The sequence below is a fragment of the Onychostruthus taczanowskii genome, unplaced genomic scaffold, assembly GCF_017590055.1.
Source record: "Onychostruthus taczanowskii isolate IOZ18803 unplaced genomic scaffold, ASM1759005v1 scaffold35, whole genome shotgun sequence".
Taxonomy (NCBI): domain Eukaryota; kingdom Metazoa; phylum Chordata; class Aves; order Passeriformes; family Passeridae; genus Onychostruthus; species Onychostruthus taczanowskii.
The window spans coordinates 5,834,700-5,857,131 of NW_024500905.1; the positions used below are offsets into that span (position 1 = coordinate 5,834,700).

General features: G+C 36.5%; 1 protein-coding gene across 1 annotated transcript in view; it reads left to right on the plus strand.

Annotated features, from left to right (window-relative positions):
• Positions 1–22,432, plus strand: part of TAFA2 (TAFA chemokine like family member 2) — a 193,348-nt gene that overhangs the window by 143,142 nt on the left and 27,774 nt on the right. The window contains exons 3-4 of the mRNA XM_041411219.1: positions 9,688–9,840; positions 10,782–10,906. Coding sequence (XP_041267153.1) covers positions 9,688–9,840; positions 10,782–10,906 — 278 coding nt within the window. The remainder of the gene's footprint in view (positions 1–9,687; positions 9,841–10,781; positions 10,907–22,432) is intronic.

The window sequence follows — 22,432 nt, forward strand, 5'->3', positions numbered from 1 at the left end:
TAGATATTAAAGAAGTGATGTTTGCCTTCAGGAAAAAAAATTAGGCTGCTTAGGTTTGGAAATCATGGCTTTCTCTTTACTCTTCTTTATTTGATGAGATTTATAAGATTTTCAACATAAATTTGGGGGACTGTTGCTTTTCAAATATTGAAAAATCTTAGCATAGGCTGAAAAAGGGGTGCAAATCATAATTTTTGAAAAGAAAAGTGAAATAAAACATGAATACTTTGAATATGAATAATCATACTTTGAAAATGAAAAACCAAATTCTTGTTGACATGCTTAACTATGAATCGACCATCTTATAACTGAGGTCTTTTACCTACAAGAAAAGTGGAGAGGGCCTTTTTACAAGAGGATGTAGTGACAAGGGGGGATGGCTTCAAACTGAAAGAGAATAGATTTAGATTAGATATTAGGAAAATATTCTTTATCGAGATGGTAGTGAGGCACTGGAACAGCCAGAGAAGCTGTGGGTGCCCCATCTCTGGAAGTGCTTAAGACCTGTTTGGATGGAGCTCTGAGCAGCATGGTCTAGTAGAAGGTGTGCCTGTCCACAGCAGTGAGGTTGGAACTAAATGATCTCTAAGGTCCCTTTCAACCTAGGCCGTGCTAAGATTCTGATCTTGATTGTGAAAGTAGCTTCTGGACCTTAATAAATGAAGACCTCAATTGCAGAAGAAAGATCACTCATGAGCAGTTAGATGTGTGTTGCAATGGGACTATAATGCAGGGACACAGCTGCACCTTTCTTTGGGGAAATAATAGTTCCCCTTCCCTGGGCTTTGGCTGCTGTCTCCACAGAGGCACCTCTAAGTTCTTGAGATACTTTTTAATAAGCATGAGAAGGCTGCAAGCAGGCAGTTCAAAAGCACTGCTGAATATACCTCTCCACCTTGTTGCAATAATCTTATTCCACAGAAACTTCCATACACAATATTTTTTGTTAAGGCACTAAGGGTGAAGGTGTTGTACTAGAGGGTCATGCAAATATGGGGAGGAAGAAACACCTTTTTTTTTTCTGATGTATCACTGATAACATGTTAATTCATCATCTATACAATGTGACTATTTGGGTCAATTAGCAAGAAAAGAAAATCAATAATGAGAGTTGTATAGGGGAGCAGGAAATGCTTTCTCCATAATTGTGTAAACAACAGGCTTCTGACTCTCTGAGACTGAGGAGAAGATGTAGGGGTTTTTGTATTCTGCCAAAGGCTGAAGGCTGCACTGAGACATGTGCTACTGCTTCCTGCTGAGTTGAGATATTTGGCAGAAGGCCCAAAGAGAGAGTATGAGAGAATAAAAAGTCTTTGTGCCAAATGATCTTTTGAGTGCCTGAAAGCTGGATTAGTCTTTTTTCTCTGTGAAATCATATAATTAGTAATCTCTAGCATCAGCCTGGTAATTTGCAAAATGTCTGCACACTTTAATATATCGTTTGCCTAACATGTTTGATAACAACCTCAGAGATACTGGGGCTTTTGACTTGTCGTATTTATAAACTGCACCTCGCCCTGAGTGTTTTTCTACTGGTTCTACACAGATTGTGTCAGCTCACAGCTGTGGGAGAAGAAATGTGGGAAGCATCTCATCTGTGAAAAGCAAAGTGGCTCCATTTCTGTCCCGTATGGAAACACGCAGCCTTTGCTGCTGTCCTCATCCTCTCATGCGCTGCCTGGCCATGGGGTGGCTGTGGTGGAGCAGCTCCTCCCCGGGCACCTGCGGTGGCAGCTGGGGTGAGATACGGCAGGGCAGTCAGGCTGCAGTCAGGGAGCCTGCCTTGAGGTGAGGACTGGGATACTGTGCAGAAACTTCTGTTCCTCTTCCAGTGGGTGGACATACTCAGAGCTGGGAACCCCCAAAAATGATTGCTGCTTGTGATCTTGTCTCTAAATGCTTCGTGGTTTTGTGAACCTAGAGATCACCCAATTTCAAAATTAGAAAGTTGGACCTAGGAAGGGCAATACTCTAGGCTGAGTCATATGGAGAAGAGGAAATCATTCTTCAGGCTACCTGAAAATTGGTTGTGTTTTGGATTCCTATTTCTTTGGCTAAAAGTTTGGTATGAAGTAATAATTTGTAGCCATTGCCATAAAAAGGCACTGACTTTTCTGAGAGAATGGAGGTAAGATTATTTAAGACTGGCTCACTCCTGCCAGAGGACTGACTGAATACAATTAGCCTCAGTAAGGCCTGGAGATGGCTGTGGGCTCTCCTGGTCCAAGAGATCCTGCATGAAGTGCTCCATCTGTAGTTTTTTTTTGTGAGAACAGCTGTGACTATGCCAGCTTGCTACTTTATTCCAGTAAGTCTTTTCCTCTTGTAGTGGAGATATCTCAGCAGTCCATTTTTGTGCATAGAATTTGCTATGGGAATATCTGAGGCTAAATCTCACAGATTCATTAGTGAGCTCTTCTCAGGGGAATGCTTATATTGTAGTTTTTCCTTGATGTTTTTCCAAAAGGGAAAATGTCTTCCCATACAGATGGCTGTAAATGACGACTGGCAGACAAACTGATGGATGAGATTTTTCTTTGGCACCATGCAAAAGATTATGCTTGGCAATGAGACTGTGGCAAACCATTCATCAGTTCAGGTTTTAAAGGCTACTGGAGATGCTATGTGCATAGCGTTGTCTGCTCATCATCCTTCACCCAAGTGGACTAATTGGGTTAATTGAGGGGTAGAGGAGCTGGGCCAGCATCTGCAGAATAAACACTTATCAAGAATGACTCTTGTTGTTTTAAAATGATTCTCTCAGGAGAGAAAACATCATGTTGAATCCAAGAAGCCTGGGAGGAGCTGCAGTTAGCAGTATTTTCTCTGTGTGTGTTGCCTACAAGTGGCACTGCAAAATATTCCAAGCAATCAGCTACGTTTTTTTTTTAGCAATTCACCTGAGAACCTCTCCCAAGATGCAAGAGACATCAGAGCAAAAGCAAAATGAAAAACAATGCTGTACTTTTAACCAAAAATTGATTCTCCACTGGTGTAAGTAGAGCATACTCTGCCTGGAATTTTGTGCCCAAAGTGAACAAGTAATTTTAATAACTGTAGCTGAAGTACAAAGGATGGGAATGAGAATACAGTAAATAGGACCTGTCAATAAGGTGTGTCTGTAGGGTTTTCAGAAATAATTGTGTGGGAATATATAATATATACACCGATAAGGACTGCCTCTTAGTTGCCTCTTCTCAAGGCTGAACAGGCTCAGCTCCTCCAGCTTTTCCTTGTAAGAGAGATGCTCCAGTCCCTTAATCATCTTGATATGGCCCTTTCCAGGAGCTCTGCACTGAGGAGCCCAGAACTGGACATAGCACTCCAGGTGTGCCTCACTGGGGTGGAGTAGAGGGGCAGAATCACCTCCCTGGACCTGGAAATGCACCCCAGGATACCACTGGCCTTCTTGGCCCCAACGAAACACAGCTGGCTCCTGACAGCTTGTATATGTGCAATGTACATAAGTATCTGGAGGGAGGCTGTCAAAAGGACAGAGCCCCACTGTGGTCCCTTCCAACCTTACCCATTCTTTGATTCTGTGATAGTGTAGAATAGGATAGCACAAAATTAGCATTTTTGTCCTGCTGTTACTATAGTACAACCCCGTGTGTCATCTGAAAATAAAGCAACATGAGTGCCTTTCCTGAGATGCACCACAACTCTGTCATGCCTCATTGGCACCACTGAGGACACAGGAATTACTGCTGTGTCTGTAATTGATTTTTTTGTTCACTGGCCAAACAAAGAAAAAAAAAAACCCAGCAAATAAAAAGATCACCAAGAAAGTTTTTAAAAAATAAAAAAGTTTTGTTTTTGATAATTTTCCCAATTTAAAAAATGTCATAAGATTTTCAAACCAATTAAAAAATATGCAAAATAAAATTTAGAAAACTACCTTGTGGATACAATTCTCTTTGGTTTTGTTTTGTTTAGTAATCTTAATTCACCATAGTTTTCACATGTCTAGACTATATATCATCATTTGCTCAATCATTGTAAGAAGTGCTGCATGTTCAATCACCAGACTAAATATCTCCGTTGCAAATCCAGATGTCGCCCTTATTGGAAGAAAAAAAAAATACTCTGTCATTGACATTCTGATCCAAAAAACACCTATCAAACCAAAAACATTGAGTTCAAAGGGTTTTGAATTTGGTCTTTAAAGGTAAGGTTCACTAAGGTTGCTGCTGGTGTACATCTACCAGTGCTGCTTTGAGAGTTAGGCGTCCTTTCCTGATGTCTGCGCTGCCAGTTTTCTCTTCGGCCCATGGAGCTGAAATGGAGTTGTGCTTTGTTTTGTGTTCACAAAAGCAAGCTAAAGCTTGTGTTCCCAAAATCCTGGTTGCTTTTTTTCCCAACTGCACTAATGACTGGTCAAATCAAAGATTTCATCCCTAATAAAAAGTGTCACATTGCTTGTGTCCTCACATCACAGAACTGCAGTAATATCAGAACCATTGCTGGTAGAATAGAAATAAACTACGTTCAAGTTTTACCCTAAGAGCTGTTACATGGATATTGTAGAAAATATTGAAGAATGTTAAAATTAATTGAATGAAGAAATTAGATAGTGTATTTGTTTTCATATATCTTATTCTGACATTTAAAGATCAAGTTAGATGGAAATCCTGACTTGGCAGTGGTTATATAAGATTTTGATTGCTTAGAAATGGCAGCTACCAACACTTATTAAAATATTGAAAAAATGCCATAATATTGTGTGACAGTGTGTTTTGTGTGTGTGAGGGAGATTTTGCAAGTTCGTTTGTATCCTTCCTCTCTACAGTGACACATTAGGACTGATATGACATACTGGAATTGCTGAAGTGTAGCAGAAAAATAAACTACATTTGTTTTCCTCATCAATCAGTAGGAAAAAACCAAATAAACTATGTGAACAAGAAAACCCTCTTTTTTCACCTGGTCATTTAGGGGTAGGGCAGTGATCTAAAGCCTGTTCTGGAAAAACAGTATATTATAACCACTAATTTTATTTATTTTAACAATAACATCCAATCACACATTTGCTTGAATATTGTGGTATGGAATAGTGACTAATCACTTGGGAAAATGGATGAAGTAAGTTGGCAATATCCTGAATATCCTGAATGATAATTTAAAAGAGTCATTCCATCACAATCATTAATGTGGATATGGTTTACATAAATAAAAAGTGCACATGTACCTACTTAGAAAGTATATGTACCTACTTTGAAAGACTGGGTTACTATAGTACTTCATATGGGAAATCTTCCTGATAATACCCAAGATGACAAAAAGTCTAAAGTGTATACAATATTAGATGCAATGTGGATTGAGACTCATGGCTATGTGTAATTTCCATTTTTCTATTTATTGTTGATGCTTCTTTTCTCACCTATAGTATAGACTCAAACAAACAAAGATTTGCAGATTTTAAATAGTCTCTGTGACCTGAGAAAAATTACCTGAAATAGAATAAAATAAAATACATTTATTTCATGTAAGATTACAGAGCTGCAGCTCTTGCAAGCTGATATAGGAACTGGTTTCTGCAGGAGCTAATCAGGTATCTGTGGTTGCCATCTTCTTCCTCTTCCCTTTGGCTGAAAATGCTTCTCACTGGTCACTGCACGTAGTTGCAGGAGATAAACTGGTAGAGAACTAACCCTAAAAGAAGGGATTTTTTTCTTCCTGTTCAAATTCCTGGCTTACCATCTTTACTATCAAATGACAGTGTTCATGCAAGCAGGGGATGAAAGAATGCTGGAAAAGAGACAAGGGATCTTCTTTAGCTTCCAGTAGTTCTTAGTCATTAGATGGATTCAACTATATCACCCAGCTGTGCTGTTGTCTCTTTGCAGAGAGCATATAATAGAGCCTTTTTGATGATTTCCCCTGCTATTTATATGTGCCTACTGCAATGATGGGGATCCTGAAGATAGAAACATAATAAAGCTGTGACTTTACTTTTTTAGTTCTTGGCAACATGATTTCTTCCTCTTTGTTAATGCCCAGTGTATGTGTTGAAGCGTGATCTGTGCTACTTTCAGGAAAGAAAAGATTCAAATGACTGAGCCAATGGGTGACAGAATTGAACATCAATTTTTAGTTTATGTGTTGAGTGTTTTTAGTTTGTCTTTAAGTGTTGAGGCTAGGAAAGGTGACCATGATGAATGATGCTATTCAGAAGATTTTCTTGACTTAATGCAAGGTTTGCATTCCTACACTAAATACCTTATATTCATATTTTTGAATGGAATTACAAAATAACAATCTTGAGTAGTAACTTCCATTCTTCTCTGGAGTAATCTTCCCACAGAAGCAGAGGAGTAAGGTAATAACTTAGAGCCAGATGTGACTGAAATTTTATTCACCTGAAGGAAAGAAATATAAAGCTACTATGAAGGAACAAGAAAAGTTTTATCTAAAATGAAGACTAGTAATTGTTTAGTTTTGTTTTTTCCCAGGAACATGATACTGATCACTGAAGTTTCTAGTTCTGATTTATGAGATAGGGATTGATGATTTCACTACATGAAAAAATTCTGGAAAAGCGGCAGGTTAATTACAGAATACGGCATTAATGGGTGAGATAGGGTTATTCCTGTTTTGCAAGCTCCACTCTCATGATACAGTGATAGATCTTCTGGAACATAATTTATATGTATATTATGTTATGTACAATCATCAGGAAAACTGCAACCTTTCTTCAGTTCCTCTCCACACTGATAGTAGGAAGGACTGCTTGCATTAGCAGCAAATGAAATACTGTTTGCAGTGGTTTTGAATAACTAATTTCTGTGGGATTACAGAAATGACATTCAGTTCTTCAAGCAATTTCTGCAAAGCAAGCAGCCTACTTTGAAATCTGTGCTAGGATGAAAAGAAACAAAACCAAAATGTGAATCTCCCAAAGTATTATCCCCCTTTTGTGGAATGATCCAGTGGCTTAATGAGGTTAATTTGTTTTAGGTTGTGTGGAATTCTTTATCTACTGTATAGAAGCTTTAATTTCACATAAATGTGACAGATCCTGTACTTGCTGCACTGGGACTTAATTATTTGATAGCATAAAGACCTGAAATCCCTACTTTTCCTCTCAAGGAATTTTCATCTCATTTTCTAGATAGCAAATAGAAACTAGACGATGGTTAGCCTAGATTTCTCAATGTTTGAAATATTTTTGTATATTTTTCTAAGGTGTTTTTGCTTTATACTCAGAAAATTTCAAAGCATCTTTATTAAATGTTCCAAAATACTATTGCTAGTATGTGGTTATTTTTTGTTCTCTTCCTTTTTTCATATATATTTTCATCCTTTGAAATGCTTTTCTGTATTGTATGTGAATATGACTGTTTTGTTTCATTGCACTTTTTTTCCATAAGTCTTACAATGCCGGATTTTCTCCTCCTAATTACTACAAATGAGGCATTCAAAATTTTTGTTTCAGCGTGAAAATTTCCCTCACAGAATTTTACAACAGCTCTTTTAACCAGCTTCCATTCCTGATGGCTACTTTTGTACATTGTGCTTAGTTTTCCCTTAGTGGTTGTGTTACGGCGTTTGTGTAGACACAGTAAAGCAGTATAAAGTTATATGATAAGAGAGTGAGGACACAAAATTTCAGGATCAGTGATACAGAGAATACAAATTAAAACCAATAAAGTGAAGAAGTAAGTGGTTTGAAGTTCTTAACCTACCACTAAATTTACTTTCTTTTGTAGATTCTTTGTCTAGGGTTTTTTATGTACCTTTCATAAAATGAAATTTAGTGAATTTGTGTTAGAATGAGTGAATATAAGGTATGTAATTCCTATCAAAATCAAGGTTAATGTGAACCTGCAAAAGCAGGATATGTTTGTTCTACTATATATTATACTCAATATATCCCAGGATAATTTTTTTTTCTATTCACAAATAAAGACCTTTACAAGTGTTTTATTGAGAAAAAAAATTGAATGTATTTATTTAAATTGCTTTATTGACATATAAAGCATTTAAAATGCTTTATTGACATTGCTTTATTGACAGTGGAATTGTTTGGAAAAGAATTAAAAGTAGTTTTTGGGGCAGCCTGTGCTAGTAGCTGTAAAAATATTTACTAAATGTCATTAAAGGTATAAAATAACAGACATTGCAAAGTTCAGGCAGATAGTATGAATTACTTTCCTCATCTTCTATTGAATTAAAAATTACAGTTATAAAGTGAAGAAAATCACTGTTTGTGTATAAAGAGATTTTTTTTCCTCCTAGATTTTTGATTTAAATATAACATTTCAGCATATCAGAATATGATGGATCATGGGTTAATTGCTTGCATTGTGTTATATAATTTCAGCTGCAGCCCAGCATGATGTGGTCGAGTATAATCAAACCTGACATAGTACAATACATTGAGTGATGACAAAGACCACAGACTGTTCACTGGAATTTGTTACACTGAAAAATGCATAATTCCCCAATGAAATGTTTAGCAGTTTATGTTTTGTTGATGAAGACCCAGAGTCTAATTGCTATCTGTGGGTTTTGCCTCTAGGAAATTCATTGGGTCCGTAGCCTACATAAATTTCTGTTCCTTCCTCAGACCTTTTAGGAGGTGACACTGTGAAATAACAACGGAGCGAATCCACACGTCAGTGTTGGGCTCCTGTTCTAGAGCTTTTTCCTTGTGATATTAAAGATAGCTGAAGCATTCAGTACACAGCCTTTGCATAAAGCACACAAAAAATTAAATAGCAGAACTAAGGGACACATATTGCTTCTCATAATTAGTATTCCTGCCCATACAAAGTTGTAGGTCAATATCAGCTAAAGTTCAGATTTTTTTCTCTCTTTCTTCTGATGGTAATGAGCTACCCCCAAGGAATATCTGGCCTTGTATAAGCAAGTGCTGAAAGTTCAGTTAAAACTTTTTCCAAACTCCAGATTCTTTAGTAACTGGCTGCTGAACCAGAAAGGGTATTTTGCTGGCTCTCCTCTCATCAAATTGTTCCTCTCATTGGACTCTAGCAGTATGATTCTGGTAATCAGTTAGAGCAGCATGAATGGAAGTGATAGGTACAGATATGGAGTAATGAGGATTGTCCTGTTGTCTCCCTTGTTTGAAAGATTTGGGTCCCCTTGTTACCAAACTACCTTTGCCGTGCCAGGCAGAAAAATTTAAAGTGTGTTTCCTAAGTAGATATTATTTCTGGATTTCATTTGAGTGTTTTCCCTGTATCCTTCCAGTTGTTCTCTGTCTGCCTGTCGGAAGGTTTTGGAGCATAGTTTGGAACATGGATTGTGAAAACATATGCATGTATGGATATTTTAGCATTAATATACTTTCATTTCAAAGTTTCTGCCATAGGGAAAAAGAAAAAAAAATATTGATAGAGGTGCACGGCTGTTTATGGGAGTTCAGAAATTAGTGTAGTTTCTAGGTTAGTTTTATGTTTCTGCTTCCTGCTTCATTAGTAGATGCCCATATACAGCCTTGTCCAACCGTTCTTCTTTAGCCAGTGTTTTCTGCCTGAGATACTACATTTGGAAAAGAGATCAACTCTCCATTCTAGTGTTAATACCATTGCACCTCTTACTTCATGTGTGACAGATTGCCTTACAGAGCCAAGTTTAACGAATTTCAATTTAAAAAACTCCAAATGAAACAATATGGTGTTACTTCTCAAAGATATCAAATTGTACATCTTTTTATTTTCACAGCTCACCATGTTAAAACTGGGACCTGTGAAGTGGTGGCGCTTCACAGATGCTGCAATAAGAATAAGATAGAAGAAAGATCACAGACAGTGAAGTGTTCCTGCTTCCCTGGGCAGGTAGCAGGTACCACCCGGGCAGCTCCTTCTTGTGTTGATGGTGCGACTCCTTCTATTGCTTCCTTTCTTTGTGTTTCTGGGAGTTTTTGCTGGCTTAAGGTCATTAATGAGACCCACTCCATGACAGTAAACTATTTAAAATAAGAGTAGGAAAGCTTCTGCATTTTGCAGGGGGTGTCCAAGGTGAATGGGAGAAAGATGGAAAAATTGTTTGTTATTGCTCTGTGGAAATGCTAAACAAAACTATTAGATGCCAGCGAAAGAGGCATCTTGAGAGGCTAAATTTGATCTAACTAAAAAGAGGACTCTTGGAGTTGTATGAAATTAACTTACTTAAAAACATTTATGCAAAACCTACATAAGCATAAAATTTTCATGTGCTACAGTCTCACATGAAGCAAGCAAACAAACAGAACAAAGTTTGGTCTGGTTTTTAATCTTTTTAGACCTACACTATTATCCCTATTCACAGTGCAATATTAGTGTCTTAGCAATTCTGGTATAGACTCATATGTTTTATTTGGGAAAATACTAGCTGATTTTTCACATCTTTTTCTCTGAAAGAGTGGCAGGATTCACCCTTTACATGATCTCTTTAATGTTGATATGTTGTTGGCTGTCAGAGAAGCTGTAAATATGTCATCATTGGGGAATAAATTTAATCAAGCTATGCTAGGCTATATTGTAGACCAAGCAAAAGAAGAGATTCTACGTAAAACTTTGAAATCTGGCTAAGCAAGATAAAAATGAAGTTGAGATGAAATGCTATGAAGAGATTGACTTTGAAGCACATAGCACCTTTTGCAAATTGGAAACCTAATTTCTTCTGAAGGTTCTGAGGTGGCTGAAAATCACAGACTAGCTGTCAGTCAGCATGCTTCTCATATTTTCCTGGAAAATAAAAGAAATGTTGCAGTGTAATGACATCTTAAAGTGTCCATTTCAACAAAATAGAAATACATTTATTTTCTTCTCTTGTAGCTTCAATAGTGGAGCAGAAATGGTGGTGCCACATGCAACCATGTCTTGAAGGGGAGGAATGTAAAGTTCTTCCAGATCGTAAGGGGTGGAGCTGTTCCTCTGGGAATAAAGTGAAAACAACTAGGGTAGGTATGATACCAACCTGACATGTTACCAACAAGTAAAAAAAAGAGAGGTGCACAGGAAATTTCGTGCACAAAGAAGATCTAAGCTGAGAAGACTAAAGAAGCATGGGAAGAGAGTTATACTGGGATTGGACTTCCTGGTCCCTCACACTTTTCTCAGCATACTTTTCAATTGTTTGAACATAGTAAGCTGAGTGCCAGCCCTTCTCAGGTAAGCACTGGGTATAGTAGAGTTGATCCCTTCAACTAGCAGTAATGATCAAATGCATTATAGTCTAATATGTATTTCTCTCTGAAATCAGTTGCACTATTTCTGTACACTTTGCTAACCTCTTCATTCAAAGGATAGCAAACCAGCATCTTTTTCAGTTACATGGAATTACCACGTTTCTACATAGAAACTGCTGAGCATGTTAAGCAGTTAATGTGTCATTACATATGACCTGGTCCTTTCTATCTTGTATAACTGTGATTTACTAAAAAATTTTGACAGTTTCAGGAAATTCCTTTCCTCCAGTTGACACCTTTCATATTATTGGTTCAAATTTGTGTTAACAGAAATATATTTAAAGGTCATATACAATGCCTGCCAACAAAATAAAGACGCTGTCAACTTTGCATTTTAATGGCTAACAGAAACAGAAGAAAAATAAATTCTTCAGATAAGCATTAAACACACAAACTTCCAAAAATTACGGCATTGTATCTTGTCAGGGTCAACACAATTCTTCATCAACATACAAAAAAAGAAAATGTACTCTGAAGACAGATATGCTTGTGTTTAAGTATAAACACCTTCCCCCCTGCACCCCAGCACATGTACTCGTGACTGGTTTTACTTTTATGTATTTAATAGTTAGTAATGTCAGGCCATAATATGCTAAATTGGTGTTTACTCTAAACAGGTGTTTGAGTAGCTATGTAATTTTATTGAAATACTCCTTACATAGGCACTAAATTTCTGATACACTTTGGTTGTGGTGAAACACAGCATGCACTGACTGAATTATATTTCTTCTGGTCCACAGAGAGATCTATATGTCTCAGTTTCTGTATTTATAAGGCTCCAAAACATTTTGACATTCTTTGAAGGAAGGATGCTTCCTAAATGTTTGCTTAACAGTTCCCTTCCTGAATCCACTTCTGGATGTGTTCTGAAGATGACCTTGCTGGAATGCTGCCCTCACTTAACTCTGTACATGCCAATGCAAATCTGATTATATGCATGTAAAAGTATGTGCATATAGAATATAATAAGGAACCAGATATATGTATCATAATAATAGAAATAGAAATAGAAATACAAATAATAGACATAGAAGTAGAAGTAGAAAGAGAAATAGAAATAAAATTGTGTGTGTTTTGAAATTTTTCCTGGTTACTACTACATGACACTACTAGTGTTACAGAATACTTGCCATTTTATACGTATTGAGAGGGTTTAACAAATGGTAAGTAAAAATGTGGACCTGGATTATATTTCTGTAGGAAAAAAAGAGGTCACACAAGGGGGAAAAATAATTATGATTGCTTTGATGAGGTTTCTTCTTCAAAATTTGTCAGAATATAGGTTTTTGTGCATTGGTTGAAGTGATTTTTTCCAGTGCTAGGGATCTAAAGAAGCCCAAGGCTCCTGTCCTCAGGAGGTTATGCCTTTGTGTTGTTAGACTTTTAGGTTTGTCTCTTTGCAGCAGCTGGAATTTTCTTGTTCTCCATGGTGGGGGCAATCCTCAGGATTCATTTCATACCTCTTCCATAATGATGCTTGGGAAAAGCCAGTCCTTTTCTATATTTTCTCTCATAAACACTCAGTACAATGGCTACCATAACCTGCTTACAGACCTAACACCACTGAAAGGAAAATACTAGTCACCTTAAATCCCCACTATTTGTTCTGCCTGCCAGTTTGTCCAGTGCTGTATGATTTCCTCCTTTCCCTTTCATTTCCCACAGAGCTGCAAGGCTATTTTGAGACAATAGCAAACTTAAATTCAAATTTCTGACTACAAGTTGACCTAAGTCATTGAAACCAGGTCAGTGACAGGAGAATGAAGGTCTCTCTTTCAGAATCAACAACCTGTGATTTTAAGAGACATCATTCTGGTGGCCAGTAAAATATATATTGCTACTAGAAATATGTATGGTTCTTTGTGTTAACAGAGTAGCTTATTGTCAAAGGGCAAGTAATTTTCCCTAATATATAGTCAATACCATATTTTTGTAGCTCCTCTTTCTGTTCCCCAAGGTCTATATAAATAAAAGGAAAAAATTCTAAATTGTTCTTTTTTTTTTTTTTCCAAAATTCCTCCCTCTTTTCTTTTGAGAAAAATAAAAAATAACTGCACAGAGACAGAATTAAGAAGTTATGAATACTAAGTTTCTGACTGTCAAATGAAATAACCCGTATGTATATGTATAATGTAAAAGCATAAAGAAGCAAAGGGAATGAAACCGCTTGGGTGATTTAAGTAAATTACAGAAAAACCTTCTCAAGGCTTTCCTGAAAGGCCAAAAAAAAAGTTTCTCTTTACCTCCAAACATTTTCTGTAAGTTTGCCTTCTTCATGTGCCAAAATCCTAACCCAATTACCTGCTGGAGTACTATTTCTGCAGGATACCAAATTGAAAAGTAGCACGTACATTTCCACATGTTGAGCTGTTAATAGTTAACCTCTATGTTAGAAATAAAAACAGTGGAGAAAGGAGGTACTTTGCTTGTCCACCTCTGTTTGCATATTTAATCTTGCTATTGTAAAAAATTATGATGATGACTTCCTAATAGTTATGGTATCAGTCACTATGCAAAAAAGGTCAGATAAAAAATGGCACAAAACTAATTGATTTTTAAAAATGAGGTCTACTTTGTATTTTGTTCAGTTATATGGATCTAATAAGGTCATACATGAATAATTAATTAAAAGTACTCAGAATTCAAATGTTAAGAAATATAATTTGGAAATTATTTACTTTTAGAATACAAAACCAGGTATTATTTTCCTAATTTGTTTGCATATTAATGGGAAAAGGCTGATATTAAGAATTAACAATGGAAAAGAACTGAATATAGGGAAAAAATGTGTATGAATGAGTACTGACTATTTTGGGTCTATGTAGCCTGCAGGAGAGGAAGGGAGAAAAAGTCACTGACAACTTAGGTAAATCAGTAAATTTTTTTACTTCATATAAAGAAATATGGGCTTGTGTTCCCAGTCATAATACCACAACAAAAGAGGATGTTCATGAATACATTAGAAGGTGAGGATTATGAGCGGAGCTACGATTTTACCAGGCATGCTTGGGCATTCTCTTCCAGGCTGAGAAACTGTTGTGAAAGGAAACAATTGCATTTTTTTCCCCACATGGTTAGTCTCAATTTTTGGCACATAAATACAAAAATTTTATCACATTGCCCTCTTTAAATGATAAGAAAAGTGTTTAAAAAAAGTGAAAAATCCTTTTTTTTTTTTTAAATTCAAAAATTTAAAAAATTTCTTCTACAGCCTCTTTCTTCTGGAGCTTTTTTTTTTTTTTTTTTTTTTTTTTTGTGTTTCCTTTCTCTTCTTGAAATACAGGAAAGGGTCTGTGTTAAAAAAAAAGTAATTTTCCTATCAGTTGAAAAATATGTTGTTATTATGTATAAAACTGCTAATGACATTTTAAAAATTCTCTGACTTTTATCAAACAAGCCTTTTACAAAGACTGAAAACTAATGTTTTGCAGTCAGATAACAGCTGAAAAGAACAAATTAAATGTTTCTCTTAGTTGTGGGATATATTCCACATGAGAGGTCTCTCTCTGGATAGGGCTTTTCCCTGGGCAGATCTAGATGCTAGGCTTTATTTGTATTTTTAAAAAGAGTATATTTCCTGCTATCTTTGCCATACAGGCAGGCTTTATGTAAAGTGCCTCAGTGCCTCCTGGCGTCTCAGTTCTCCAGGCATCCACCCTGGGACTAGCTTGGAACATGCCATGGCTCCTGGGTAGCTCATAGACCGGTGTATCTTTCCTGCAGAATTTAGAGAAAAAGAACAAGGTAAAGTGGTGTATCTTGAGATTCTGGAAGTGGAACATGACTGAAGAAGAGTGTACTTGATCCAGGAAGTGGGAGAGTGTTCCCGGGCTGATATTTTATGAACATGTAGAGAAATATGCACTGATATTTTTCATGAGAAAAGTACAGAAAAAAAATAGGTTATTTCAGTTGAAAGGGGCCTACAATGATCATCACATCTGGTGACCTGACCAATTCAGGGCTGATCAAATTAAAACATGTAAATAACAGCATTGTCTAAATGTCTCTTAGACAGAGATAGGCTTGGACACCTCTCTAGGAAGCCTGTTCCAACGTTTGACCATTTTCTTGGTCAAGAAAAGCTTCCAAGTGCTCAGACTAAACCCTCCCTGGTGCAGTGTTGAGCCATTGCACAGTAATTAAATGGTACCTTGCCCTCAGTCTTTTAGTTTTATTTGGTAGAACTGCCTGTGGAATGAGGTGTAGTTTAGTACTAAATTGTGGTTAAATTATGTGGGGTAGAATTTATTGGACTTTGCTTGGGTTAGGACTCTCTAGAGTGACATAACTAGCCCAAGCTCTAGACTTATCTTTTTACTTTTAGATAGAATTGTTCAGTTCCAGAGGACAATTGATTTTGTTCTAAGATGAATCTGATGAATTGTCTTCTGGAGGTGCTTATGTTTCTCAAATAATCTAGAGGAAAACTACCATGACTAACTTAGCCCTTAATGTTTAGATATTTAATGTTGACTAGGAAGCAGCTATCTTAGATAATTTAGTCACTTTGATGTGGCCTTCAGCAGGAAGATGACCATAAAGGCCCGTTCATTCTTTGTCAGTTTGGGAAGCTTTGGACTTTGACCTCTATCTAATGGCATATAATATAATAAGAGTTTAAAAATGCTTATATTCTGAAGGTGCATGGCTATGAGCTAAATTAGTGACTCATGCTATGATGAGCAACATGTTCAGTATCTACTACTCATTAAAAATTGGCAACAGTGCATGTTTTAGAGTTGTTGGTGTAATACTAATACTAATAATATAAATTAACAACAACAGAAAAATCAGATACATAGTAGAAATTGATCATTAACCCCTGAAAATCTATAGAAATTGAAAGTGAGTAATGTTTTCCTGTAAACAAGGGAAATAAGTATTTTCAGCCAGGTTATAAAGGGCTATGGTTTGGAAATGAGCATTCAGCTTCTGGAATAGCTGATGGGCTGAAGGAACTGCAATGTGGAGGAAAGCAAACTGCAGAACAGAAAGAAATCAATACCTAGTATATTACTATGTAACTATATGCCAAACCAATAGCAGAAATAGAGTACTGCAATAAAATAAAATAAATATTACAAGGGCAGAGAGAAATAAAAGAGAAATATTACAGAGCCAAAAATAAATCCATATTGAGTATATTTATCTACATTCCAAATCCAAATCTGCATTCCAAATCAATACCAGAGACAGACGACTAGTGTGAAGAGAACAGAAATATTGCCAGGATGGTGAGAAATCCATACTCATTCTGAGAGCATCTATACCTTCCAAAACAATATAGGAGAGAGCCTGAACTCAGTTATTTGAAATATTCCAATTTATTTTACATTATGGCTTCCAGAATTTAAAGGAAATTCAAAATTGAATAAGATCCTTGGAAAAATAGAAAATGTACTGTCTGAACACACCAACTGGCTTCATTTGAAGCCAAACTGTGTTCAGTATGTGCATCCCACTACTCTCAATCAATGCAGTGTTGTTGCTATCTATAAATAGTGCTTACATTTTTACCCTATCTCCTCTTTCTCACTTGCAGACACTGAGTTGTTTCTAAATTAATTACAGCTGGTGAAAGGAGAGACAGTAATTTTATTTATGTTTCAATTTATAAAATATGGTGTTCATAACCCTTTCAGCATAAGGAATGGAAGCCTTTGTTTGGTACCTTTACATTTTGGCGAGCTACTCAGATTCCCAGTATTAAGAGGCAGCATAAAGTGGTGACTCAGCTGCTACCAGTGCTGTCATAACTGCTCATTGGGTAAGACAAGAGAACTGAAGTGTGTCCCTGGATTGAAAGGAGAATGGCATTTTTCTTGTAACTGAGCTTTACCTAGCGTTAGCAATGCAACAGTGTTAGTTTTTGGTCTGTACTTCACACAAGCAGCAGATCCATAGGTTCTTTATGTGTTACTGTTTTTTCTGCCAAAGTTAAATACGTGGTAGCTCCTTCCTTCATGTCTTTGTTCCTCTTCCTCCTCCAGGAGGAAGAAACAGCAGAAACAGCAGTAGTGTATGGAATATGGAACTAGAAAAAGCAGAAATTCTCATCTAAATACAATACATAGGCTATTCCAGGATGTTTCTGATAGGCAGATTGTATGGTGTTGTCGTCAGTGAGTGCTAAGAAAGCAGTGTATTTCTCACATGACATGTTTTACAGTGTTAAACTGCTACTAACTTACATGACATAAAAAATTTGACCACTGACAAATGTGAAATAATTGTAGGATGGATCAATGATCTGCCATGTGTCAGGTACAGGAAGTACTTTTCCTACTATTATGTAAGGGGTCTTATAATAGAAGAAACCACCACACTGTAAAACTACTTTGCTCCTCTGCCTCAGTTCAGAGCCTCTGTATAGACTCCTCAGCTCCTACTTTAATTTAAAATGAAGATTTATTGGAATAATGTTCATATATACAGTGACCAGCAATACCTGGAGGTTCATAAAAATGATGTGATTACAATATAAGTGAGTGCACAAACTGTAGCAAAATATTACCCATGGAAAAGAGTTATTGCACTTGTGACAGCCTCTTTGTTGCTATGGTATCTCTTTCCATGCCTTTGGCTAATCTGCCACTAGGAGAAATTTGCAGCTGTCTCAGCATGTTTCTCATTGCTAACTCAGAGACCACTGTATCTAATCTGTCATTAAACTAACAGTAAGTGGTATGCACATATTTTCTAAGAATAAATGCAAGTTTTAGGGGACAAATAAGCTGGTAATGGAAATATCATGACATTTTCTAGGGTCAAGCTACACTTTTGTATTAATCAGCACCACAGTTCTTTAATTTTGAAGCTTTTTATTTTTTGTAGGGCACCTAAACACTAATCTTTTGGGACACTTGGACGTTTTGATGGAAATAGTTAACATGCCAGCCAACACATGTTAAAAGGAGTCGGTATTCAGGGCTGTGCAATTTACTGATTTTCCTAAAAATAGCTTTTATATACCAAATTTGCTTCTTTAATGTGAAGTTGATGTGCCTAGTTCTACCCTGTATAAAGTTGTGAGTCTCCATTTGGCGGGAGTCTAGGCCTACAGCTTGCTGATGTTCCTTTGTTGTCACAAAAATCCAGACATGTCATGGTCCTTTCTCCAAAAGCAAATGTACTCTGAAATATCTGAAAAAAGAGCAATTATGGAATAAAGGATTAAAGGTAGAAACGTTGCAGCTGAGGATAATCCAAGCATTTGAATCCCAAGACATTTTCAGTATCAAATTTTGTTTAGTTCTCCTCTGAGTTTGACTCCTATGGATCCTGAAATGAAGGATGAAAGTGAGTAACATCAAAAGAGAGAATGGATTAAAGGCAATATTCACATGTACAGATCTTTTGAAAAGAGGGAGCCTGATGATACATTACCTTGCTATATCTCCCTGTGAATACACTGAGTATGGTCTCAAGCTATTCAGAAGGGGCAATATAATTTTTTTTTGGTGAGTAGACACACTGTAGAAATAATGAGAAATGAAGTGCTTTGCGATCCCTTCATCACACTCACAGCATAGTAGTATACGTCGTAATTTATGTATTTTTGTCAGGGAATAGTTTTTCTGAAGGTAAGACTGGAGCTGGGATGCATGGTAAGGCACCATTTTAGCTTCTCCAGAACCTGAACACTGACAAAATTACTCTGCAATCAAAGGAAGCTATTCAATATTTAAAGAAAAATGCAAATAGGTTTCAACTGCATGTCATTAATTACTAATCAGTGATTTTTACAACCATTACTTTCTTCCATGTGCAAGTCCCCCAGTTCACCTGTCCAGCCAAGATGTTTTCTGCCTTTGTCCCAAAAGATTCAACTTGTGATTTGCTTTTTTATTCTTCTACCTTGTCCTTTGCTGGCATGTTTGAGATATTGAACTCATGTCTGAAAAATAATTTTCTGCCTCTGTGATGGAAAATAAGAACAAGTTCTTAAGGCTGTTTCTTAATGACTGGTTTTCTTCAACTCGTTCACCCCATGAATTTCCACTTTTTCAATGTCCTGACACCAAAATCAAAGGTGTTTCCACTTCCATTTGCAGCTTCATTCTGCCATTCACAGCTGTGCAAAAAGGACTCTTTCAATATCTAGTAGTTCTTTTAAATTTTCCTGGAAAATTTTTTTCAGCTTCTAATATCTCAGAAATTACTGTACAAAATGATATTCAGATGCCAGTATCATGTGAGTCATGCTGGCATGCTCTAAAACTAGTGCTTCTTTTTTGTCTCGGCCTCCTTTTTAGTCTGTAAGGGCTTCTTTGGATCATTTCTGCAAGTCAGAAATTATACATTGCTGGTCAGAGAGACTGGGATATTCTGAAACCTCACATGATCTGCTGCCTAAGTAGCTGCAGGCAGATTTTTTTCCTCTTTTCCTGGGTACTTGGCACAGACTTCACAAACTCTGCATCACTGCTTAGTTGTAGAAATGTATGAGGGAGTGGAAAACTGGCCTTCAATTGTTCAAAAGCTAATGCTTTCATTTCTTAAAAATAACATAGTTTTCTTGAGTTTCCTTACTCATTAGGACCAATTATAGAAAACATCAGAAACACCCCCTAGGCACAGCTCTGCTTTTCTGCCTACTTATAGGGAAGGAAATGAATAATAATCACTATGAAGTGGAGAATCAGACATACAGAGCATTCTGAACCTACAGAGTCACAGAGCTGGAGGAGTGAACAACTCTCAAGCCAATTGAAATCAGATTACTCAGACATTATTCCATTGCATAGCAAAGTGAGCATGATTGTAAATCTTAACTATTTCTCCTGAAGAATAATGAAGATAGTCCTATCCTTTGTGAAAATTCTTCTAAACAAAGAAAATATTCAGGCAGGAATAAGTGGAAGATTGCTGCTTATGACTAAATTAATAAAGAAAACAACCAACATAGAATTAATTTCCATGAGAATTTCAAAATTGCTCATTTTTTTCATGACTTGTAGTTTACTCTTCTACCACCCTGGTGAACACCAAGTCAATTTCAGGAAAGACACTACTGCTGTGTATAGAGAAAATACTCCAAAGAACTTTCCATGTTCTATAAAATGGACTCTGAGCTTTCTTCTACTACATTATTAGAATATGCAGATGATCCCTTCTTAGATTATCATCCATCACCTTCCATATTTGCAGTGATAAATGCCATAGAACTCCAAAATGCAGATTCTGGATGAAGCTACAAAATATCCAGTCCAACAGGGCTTATTTGTATGATGAAACCTGTAAAATTATGTTGACAGGACCAAACAAAAGTTTGTCTCCAGTTTATGAGGATCAATGGGTTCTCAAGGAAACAATGCATTGCGTCTAATCAACATGTATCTACAAACTCAGTAGTAATAGCTCTGAGAATTTTAATAGAGCTGCAGTTTTGTCTCTTCAGATTGAAGAATGTCAGAAGAAAAATTACTGATGCCAGCCAGAAGAACTTATTTTTTCATCCTGAATTCAATCTTTGTGGTTTAGGAACATGTTCATGCCAAAGGAAGAACAAAGGACTGTGTTTCTGCTCATGCTGTTTCTAATTCAGGCAAATGCACTCCAAAATCAGATTAGCTGTTCTAGAAATTTGAAATCTCTCTGTCCTGATTCCTTGTCACCTTTTCAGAATCACCTTGGAAAATACAAATTTCTCATCTTCAAGGCATCATTCAAATTCCACTTGCTAATAATTATTATTCCTCATCCGCAAAGAACAAAAAAGGAGCAGGAGACTTTGTTCTAGAATGCAACTTGGCAAATTTGAAGCCTATTTCTTGGAAAGTCAATTACTTTTTCAAAGGTCAATCAGGAAATTGCCCGAATCCTTTTTTTTTTCTTGCAACCTTAAAGTGCATCATCGGTACTTACATTCCTGAAATTTGAAGGCAACAACCTCTTCTGAGCCTTTTGGTCTTTCCTTCATTACATGAGATTTTAGAATTCCAGAATCTAATTGCTATTTGCTACTTTGATTCATTTATACTTTGTCTTAGGTCACATTATATTTAGATAAGATAATGAGAAAATGAATATATGAAGACAACTGGACAGGTTCTATAAGAAAGATAATTTAAATTGAATGCCACAGTAGGTTCTTAGGTTAAAGTCCTAGCATTCATTTTTAGCTTTGACAGAATACTTTTCTGTGTACTGTGAAGTTGAAAAATAGGATCCAGATGATCAGAGATATTATAAGGTGCAACTTTCACCTGGACATCTCCATAATGCTCAAGCAAGAAAACATTTACCTATTAAACTGACAGTACTTGTTCTTTTCATCTTTGACCAAGATGACTACAACTATTGGGAATCAGAAACCATAATCTTGACTATGTCTTAGTGAAAGAGACTTTATGAGGTGTTTTCCTGGGCAATGAGAAATCCTTCTTATTGTTCAGCCTCTGACTGAAAAGCCAAGTCTTCCTTTTTCACAGTTCTATTAGGACTTGAGAAAAGATATCAGAGATTTTTCTGAAGTCCTCCACATCTGTCACCTTTCTTCTCTTTCTTCTCATTCTTATCTGTATTGGAGTGATGGCATGATGGGTACTCATACAGGAGAAGGTTAAAATTAGATTTCCTGAAATTAATTTTATATTCTCTGAAAGGGTACCCACTACTCTGCCAGTACCCATTTTTTAAGCCAAAATTTCTCCAAGCACAGAAAAGTCTTTTCATAATGTGGAAATTCTAAATGGATGAAAAGAGAAAGGAAAATTATCGAAGGGATTCAAGTTGATGACTGATTCATTGCTTTTAAATAATTTTTCCTTCCTGGATATTTGTTCTGTTGTTTTCTAACTTGTTTTTTAGTTATCTTATATTCCCTCAGCTATGGCAGTATTCCTGGAGCCAAATGTGAGTGCACTTCCTCAAAATGCCAGCAGTGGAAGCTGGTAAGCAAGTGGGGAAAAATCATCAGAGGAATCTCTGAAGCTTGGGACAAAGGCAGAAAACACATCAGTACTGCACTAACAGAACAACAGGTACTCTTATAGAGAAGATAAAATTACAGGTAAGGAAATTAAATTTCTATTTTGAACTTGTCCAAATGGCTTGTTACTCTCCATTCAAAATACCAGGAAAAACACTACAGCATAAAATGTGAAGACCTCAAATTTGATTAACTTAGACTACCTCATTTTTTTAGTGGAGATAATTGGAAGTTCAGTCTGACCCCATTTAGGGAAAAATATATTAAAATACAAAAATCCTTTATGCCTATTAGACAGTTTA